Source organism: Acanthisitta chloris, unplaced genomic scaffold, assembly GCF_000695815.1.
Source record: "Acanthisitta chloris isolate BGI_N310 unplaced genomic scaffold, ASM69581v1 scaffold6185, whole genome shotgun sequence".
Taxonomy (NCBI): domain Eukaryota; kingdom Metazoa; phylum Chordata; class Aves; order Passeriformes; family Acanthisittidae; genus Acanthisitta; species Acanthisitta chloris.
Genome location: NW_008674189.1, coordinates 147,256 through 155,703, shown reverse-complemented (window position 1 = coordinate 155,703; position 8,448 = coordinate 147,256). Strand labels below are relative to the sequence as shown.

General features: G+C 37.4%; 1 protein-coding gene across 1 annotated transcript in view; it reads left to right on the top strand.

Moving 5' to 3' along the window:
• Nucleotides 1-212: 212 nt before the first annotated feature.
• CHDH (choline dehydrogenase) overlaps nt 213-8,448 on the top strand; it is a 9,086-nt gene continuing 850 nt past the window's right edge. Inside the window, exons 1-6 of the mRNA XM_009075229.1 lie at nt 213-1,017; nt 1,411-1,562; nt 5,038-5,167; nt 5,864-5,998; nt 7,157-7,299; nt 8,111-8,213. Coding sequence (XP_009073477.1) covers nt 264-1,017; nt 1,411-1,562; nt 5,038-5,167; nt 5,864-5,998; nt 7,157-7,299; nt 8,111-8,213 — 1,417 coding nt within the window. The 5' untranslated portion in view covers nt 213-263. The remainder of the gene's footprint in view (nt 1,018-1,410; nt 1,563-5,037; nt 5,168-5,863; nt 5,999-7,156; nt 7,300-8,110; nt 8,214-8,448) is intronic.

Sequence of the window (8,448 nt, the reverse complement as noted above, 5' to 3'; positions counted from 1 at the left end):
AACAAACTCATATGCAACCTTTCACATGCACTAAAAGGACAGGAAGATGGCAAATTTCAGAACAAATAGTTTTATTGGTTTATTGACATTGTTGTTAACTTGTTGGATAGTGAGAATGGATAAAGTATACTAGTGTTACCTGAAAATGACTGACGCTTTAGAAGTAGTAATGCTTACATGTGAATTATTATTTTTGTTTGTTTTTCTAGGGTAAAACACTGGATTTTTCTTAGAAATTCTGAAAGAAAGATATATCAGTAAAGATGTCATACTTAATGAAAGGAGTTAGATGTTGCAGTGCTGTGAGTCAGATGCATAAAGTAACAGGAAGCCTGTTTAAAGCACATACATTAAAGAACATATTGGGTATCAATGAACAACAATTCAAAATTTCACGTGCATCATCTCAACTGAGTTCTGAAAAGGCAAACTCTTATAATTATGTCATTGTTGGAGCTGGGTCAGCAGGGTGTGTATTAGCCAACAGGTTGACAGAAGACCCTCTCAGTACTGTACTACTGTTGGAAGCAGGCCCTAAAGATACCCTTCTGGGTAGTAAAAGACTGATGTGGAAGATTCACATGCCTGCTGCCTTAACATACAACCTCTGTGATGAGAAATATAACTGGTATTACCACACAACAGCACAAAAGCATATGGACAACCGAGTTATGTACTGGCCCCGAGGAAGAGTGTGGGGTGGCTCCTCCTCTCTCAATGCTATGGTGTACATCCGTGGGCATGCAGAAGATTATAATCGATGGAGCAGGGAAGGGGCTACAGGATGGGACTATGAACATTGCTTGCCCTATTTTAAAAAGGCACAGACACATGAACTGGGGCCAAATCAGTACAGAGGTGGAAATGGACCCCTGCATGTGTCAAGAGGGAAAACAAACCATCCTCTTCATCAAGCATTCCTGGAGGCAACCCAGCAAGCTGGGTATCCCTTCACAGATGATATGAATGGCTATCAGCAAGAAGGATTTGGCTGGATGGACATGACTGTACACCAAGGTAATTCATAAAGGGGTCTTTAAGCAATTTCTATTTCTGACCCACCTGGGTACTTCTGAAATACATATAATCTGCACTGAATGCCATTTGGGCGTGTAGATTGCTACACACTGTGGCACTCTGTATTTCCACCCTGTTCATTTCACATCAGCTTTCTATCAGTCTAGTGTGTCATTGAAAATTGCGCTGACATGCAAGTCTTGATTCACAGTCAAACTATGTCATTGTGAAATTTATTATGTTAAAATAAAATCTCTAGTTATTATATCAAATCACATTTGCTCTAAGCTCTATGAAGGCTTTCCCTCTGTAAGCATCCTGGTGGTTATTGGCCAAAATCTGAAGAATACTGAGCATGACTATTTTGATGTTTAATGTAAATATACATTGTAGGTCAAAGATGGAGCACAGCCAGTGCTTACCTTCGCCCAGCCATGTCACGCCCCAATTTGTCAGTTGCAGAGAAGACACTTGTAACAAAAATCCTGTTTCAAGGAACAAAATGCATCGGTGTTGAGTATGTGAAAAATGGGCAAAGGAAAAAGGTAAGAGATTTTTATTTTTTCAGTGTGAAAGGTATGAGTCAAAGCAAAACTATTTTTTTTAAAAAAACAAACTTATTACAAGTAGCACTTTACTATGCAACATGGCTGGTTTTTGGAGGCTTTGTTGCCTGTTCCAGTATGTGATTCCTTGCCAGTTATTTTACAGTAAGTGGTATTTCAGCTGTGTTGATTTAGAGATTAACTTCATATTTCTGTCTCTTGGTACTGAGGGGACAAGCCATAACTTGATGTTACACAAGACTGTTGTGTACGGTGTCTGACTCGAACCTCTGGTGCAATCATGCACTGTCTCAGTGTATTGACTAGTGGGCTGCAATGCTGATGTTTCTGCAAAACAATTCTGAAAATGCTGTTTTGGCATAGGAAAATCTTTAAAAGTTAGATACTTAAATCTGAATGCCTCAAGGGCTGAAGAAGCTCATATACATATACAAATACATAACTCTGCCATTATGTATTGAGATAGTAATGGGATGAAATATGGGATAGTAATGATGAAACTTGCCTTATGGGTGGTTGTGGAATGAATATTTGTCAGTCTCAGTCCAACTTACACTGAGCATGTAATCATGCAGAAGAATGCTTGAATTGCTGTACAACTTAACTCTGTGGATAATCAGTTCATTTCATGCCTCTTTCAATCCATAGATGTCTGTAAGATCTAAAACATCCTCACTTGCCTTAACAGCTGATTAAGTAGTGTGTAACTAGGATATTGCCTAAAAGGGGTTTGTATGCTAATAACCTAAGATATTTAGTCGCAAACAAGTATAAAACAATTAAAAATGTACTAACAATATCCTAGAGAGATCAGAGTACAAATTTTGATGGTTTCAGTTCAGTAAGTCTTATAAGACTCAACAGACTAGTGTTCTGTGACTGAACACCTGCTAAAAGTTAAAACGCAGTATAAATAAACTGTTCTTTCATTTACAAATGCACAGAACAAATCTGTTGATGTCTAAGTGGATTGGTAATGATAATGATTTTAACAATGTAAAACAAAAGTTGCAGAACATTTAATAGATTTCATGAGCTGTTAAATGTCTGTGAAAACAGTGTCTCTAATTGCTGTTCTTGTGCCATTATCAAGATTAATTTTGTTGAAGAAAGTCTTGGGAACCTAATTACACATGATCAAAGGCTTTCTGAATACTGGACCATTTAATTGCAAAATTCTTTAATTCTGTAATTGCTATGAATTTTCATACATATTAATATATGTATGAATTATACATATAAATCTATAAGATATAGTACACCTTCAAAGTATTTACCTTCCTTCTCCCCTCCCCCTCTCCTCCAGCATCACAACTGCAGGACTTGTCTGCTTTTACTTTCTGGAGAATTTTATACCTGTCAGGATGGCAGAGCTAATAATTTTATTGCATTATGAATGTCAAGATGATACACTTAATTACATTAAAGTGTTTTTGTTTTTTACAGTCTGTTCTAGATAGGATCTCTTTTACAACAGTCATCAGAAAAGTCAAAAGGTCACCAAAACCTGATTCAAGCATGATTCAAAGCTTATTCACTAGCCAGTTACTTGTTACTTCACTAGACACTGGGGTCCTAGCAATCTCCCAAGGCTCCAGTAAGCCCTCTGACAAAAGTAGGGAAGGTAGACTGAACATTCCTGAAGTTTCCAAGTTCAGAATCAACCAGAAAGGAATATTTAAAGGATAAAAATATTTTAATGTATCACAGACTAAATAACCCACTCAAAAATGTATCAAAGTCAATTTTTCCTCTTTGCAGGTTAACTTTAAGTATCATAAAAGACTCTGTATGGGCTAGGAATAACTACAGTGCTGACTTTGCAGTGAGTTTAGACTGAACAAGCATTATTTCAATGCTACTTGGAACTAATTGGCATCAGTTCTGTGTTTACCATAGAATATGTAAATAAGTTGTATTTGTATAACGTGCAAAATACAGATCTGGGTATTGATTCAGCAGGCACAGATATGCTCAGTATTAGTCTTGACATAATAATAATTGCTTGGGCCAAAACAAACAAAAAATACCAGCACTGGCTATCTGTCAGCAGTATCAGCTATTGTGAAAATAATTTAAAGCAATCTTTCTTCTTAACTACTTTTTGATCTCACTCTATCAACAATCTCATTTACCATCATTCTGTATAGCTGAGGTGTTGTTCAAAAAGGACAGGATTGCTACAAGTTAATTTCACTTCCATGCTAACCTGTCAACACTCCAGCATGCTACAGGAAAAACAGCACTTTTTAATGTTGCCTTAGAAGATAAATGTCTTACCTAAAAATGAACCAAGCAGCTACTCACAATAGCATCTTCCATGCCATGAAAGAGGAGAATGCAGATGAGCAATACCACATACAGGGTCACAGAATCATAGAATTAAGGTTGGAAAAGGCCTCCAAGACCATCAAGTCCAACCTTTGACTGAGTACCACCATGCCCACTAATCCATATCACAAAGGATGGGAGGATGGAGTGCCACTGTGTGTCTGTCCATGAGCCATCTAATTAGAATAGAAAGGGATAGTCTGAACACAGTTGGGTTCACCCACATCATCCTCTTTCAAAGGGAGAAGGAGGAGGGTATCAATATTTTCTTACTCCACAGGGTTTTACTAGTGAAAAAGCACTAAAAGAGAGAGTTCTGATCATAAGTTTAAGAGAGGTAGCCCCCAGATACAAATAGCACAGAGAAAGATTTTCATATTGCCCAGGCAGAATCCTTGGACCAAAGATGTGCCAAAAATACTTGCAGAGAAGGTTCTAGAAAAAAGAACAGCACAGAAAACCAAGTTGAAGGCGGATTAATGGTTTAGCAGCCTATATCATGACCAGCTCAGGGCTCAGACCAAACTGTTTGATGAAAAGTCTGCCAGGAAAACAAAAGTCTCTTGGAATTTGCTATATGCCTGCAGTCAGTTTCTTCAGTAGTGCCTTAGTGATTGAGAGGCTTCTGAGGACTACAAGGAGCTAAGAAACCAAGCATTAGTCTTGGTTGAATTAAGAAAATAAGCTCTTGAGAATTTTTGAGCTAGCATGTCTCTGAATTCAAAATCTTCCTTAGCAGTTTCAGTTTTAATTTACAAATGGTTATTGAAAATGGAAGAGAAGCTTAGCAGACTGATCTGAGTGTCATAGGTACTTTTTCCTGGGAAGTAGGACAGGAGTTTATTTGTAGCTGTGGTACTGGCTGAGCTGAATGTTTATGTGCCATACAGTTTGAATGGATTGTAAAGATGGGAATAAATACAGAAATGATCAAAGTGAAAGCTTGATTATTTCTCTCTGTGGGAACTTCTGGCAAGATAGGAACACATTTAGAAGGAGGAAAATGTGAGGGAAGGGTGTCTAATCTGGATCAGAATAGCATATCCGAACACAAGCTCTTGATGTTGCTTGTATTCAGCTCAGGCTTAATAATCTTGGGGCTTTTGTGCTCATTTCCTTTTAGGTTTTTGCTAATAAGGAAATCATTTTAAGTGGAGGTGCCATAAATTCTCCACAGCTGCTTATGCTGTCTGGAATTGGAAATGCAGATGACCTAAAAAACCTGGGGATCCCTGTGGTTTGCCATCTTCCTGGTAATTTTAGTATTTCTTTTAACCTTTCATCTTCCTATGGATGCAATTCAACAATCATTAAAGGAAATGAATCATGAAATTCAGTTGGTTTTATGCCAGGTTGTGTGGCCTGAAATGTGTTTGTTACAAATCAGTGGAAAGATGCATTGATTTTGTACAAATCACTGGAAACATGCATTGATTTTAGAACTGAACAACCTACTCCTACACTTTCTTCACTACATTGGTAGTGAAAAATGCCTTTCTGAAGGCATACCTTGAGAGTTAAGCAGTATACTTAGCATGAAGAATTTTGAATGAGTTTTGAGCCACAACAGATTGAGTAAACCTCTGCTGTCATAAATACTCAACTAAAAAAGGAATAATATGAACTTTTCCTTAAAACTAAGAAATCTAGGACTATATTTAGAAGTCATATCTGGCAATTTTAGAAGACGTGATATATCTGCCATTTAACTTTCTATTTTCATTCTAGTTATGCTATGTTTATGTAAAACTTTATTCTGACACGAGCAAAAGGCTGCTATGACTCTTGGTCTTGGTCTTAGTCATCACTGCCCCTGTCAGACGTTAGTTTAGTTCCCATTTGTGCTGTTTTCTGGTTGCAAACATGGTGTGTAATAGTTCTGCATGAAATTGTTTCTTATTTTTTTCTCCCCTTTCTCCTCCCTCCTCCACCTTTCTACTGCCAACCAGGAGTAGGCCAGAACCTTCAAGACCATTTAGAAGTGTATGTGCAGCAAAAGTGCACCAAACCTATTACTCTATACACTGCACAAAAGCCACTGAACATGGTGAGGATTGGTTTGGAATGGCTCTGGAAATTTACAGGTATGAAACAAAGTATGCAAGCATTCTACCACTGAGTGATTTAGAATTATTACAGCCCTTTATCCATGAACCACAGAATCAATTAGGATTTCATAGTCTGGGAGCTTTGATATATATTTTCTTTCATGCTCTGGGAAATAACTGGAATTTGCAAATGAACTTGAACTAATTTTTTTCTTCTAAATCAGAATATTTTAAAGTTGTTACATCTTACGTAATGAGGGAGGTTATAGGACACCATTTTTATCATTTCTATATCTCATTGAAGAAAAATTCTACATTTAGAAATCAGTGCTACTGAGAAAAGCTGTGGTAAAAAAATGAAGAAAATAGTCTATTTGAAATCAGTGTAATGTCAATAAAAATGCATTGTTGAACCGAATTAAGTTTTCTGTATAATTGTCCCAAAAGAATGTTTGTTGCTCTGATCAGAATCCTTTAGGCCTGCAAGTAAATCACAATTGACTCTCATTAAAATGACACATGCATTTTACTCAGCTGTAATGTGTACCTTAAAAAGAATCTCTAAATATAATCCTTGACATCAGCAAAATAGTTTGGCCAAAGTTGAGGTCCTCATCACTTGTTGAATTATTATTATTTGGCAATTTATGCTGGGTATATGTGGCTTTTTTCCATCCATGTAAATATTGAGGGTTAACTTACAGTTTTTAACAGATGTGAAAATAACCTACACACACATCACAGGCTTTTCGTATTTCCCTTCATGGCAGGTACTGTGCATGACTCTGCCTATTACATGTGACTGATGGGATAGCTATCCTGCAGTCATGGATTGTGCAGTGCAGTTCTGCCAGGATGCTGCAGTCAGTCCTCTCCACACCCGTTACAGTCCTGAGACCCAATCTGCTCCTGGAGTTAGACCCTAAGCCTGCCAGTTACAGTGAGTTAACTGCTCACAAATAAGCAGGATTTCCAAAGTTATGCATATTTACATTTATCTAGTGACTAAAAAGCAGATGAAAGTGATGCATATTGCTTAAATTACAAGCTGTTCGTAATGGATTTACATTCCTTGCAATTGATGCTGCGTAGATAAATTATTCATAAAAGTATAAACAAAGGTTAAAAAGAGGTGGATTTGTTGCTCTTCTGAGGTCTTTTAATGGCATCTTCTCTCTCATGTACACTCTCTAGGTGAGGGAGCCACTGCCCACTTAGAATCTGGTGGTTTTATCCGAAGTGAACCAGGGGTTCCTCACCCCGACATTCAGTTCCACTTTCTTCCTTCTCAGGTGATTGATCATGGTCGGGTTGCATCCACAATGGAAGCTTACCAGGTGAGTTGTTGAAGAACATGCTCCAGTAATGGTTTGTAGTGATTAGCAAGGAGGCTTACAGTCCATTATGAATACTGATAATTTGGCTATATACTGAAAAATACTTTGTTCAGTATAATGCAAAAGAGTTGCCTTAACCTCCTACATTGGGAAAAAGCCACCAGCTTGTTCTTGGATATTGCTACCAAAATAATGTTACTTTTCATCTCTGAAAAGTAGACAAGTATTGAACTGCTGTTTAAGTATTTGCACTACTGAAGTGCCATGGTGCTGTTGATTAGGATACCACTGTGCTAGATGCTGTTCAAAACTGAAACAGGTGTTCTCTGTTCCACTGCAGTTTAGACAAAGGTTTAAGTGAGAATGTATGAGAATTCACTTATTCATTGGCACAAATCCAAGGCCCATTTCAGACTATGATCTTGATCCAAAATTCTGTGCTAATGCTGGGTAACTGCTACTCAGTATGTATGTTCCTTTTTGATGATCTCTTTACTTCAGGAGTGATAGTAATTTGATCTGCTTGCTGATTGTATTAGAATGCTCTGCTACTACTAAATTGGAATGGTTGTATTTTAAATTAAAAGAACAGCTGTGAGTTGATATGACAGGTGTATTTCCTTCCCCTTATAGAATATCATATTTACAACAAGTTTATATAAAATGGAAAAAAGTCCATTGCTTTTTTTTCATTATCTCTCTATAACATTTACATTTGCATAATATGTATAGTCTGTCTAAATTAAAAACAAAAATCGTAGTGAACTATATCTGGTGGGATTGTATCATGATTACAGAATGGGTGTTGCAGGTCCACGTGGGACCCATGAGGAGCACAAGTGTGGGCTCAGTGAAGCTGAAGAGTACAGACCCAAATGACCATCCTATCATTGAGCCTAACTACATGTCAACAGGTAAATGCAGCCTCTCCTTGCTCTGATGTCAACTTATTTCCTACTGTTTCAGTAGCAGATTTTTATATCTGCTCAACACCAGTTCAGAAGCGCTGGTTGGTACACTGTTATTTCTTTCTCATTTATAAAAGTCAAGTAGTATCAAAAGAAGTGGTTTTGAAAAGCACTGTATAAACCAGAAAGAATTCCCTGTTGGGGTGCAGTCAGAGTTTTCAGTATTTGCTGTGCAATGCTG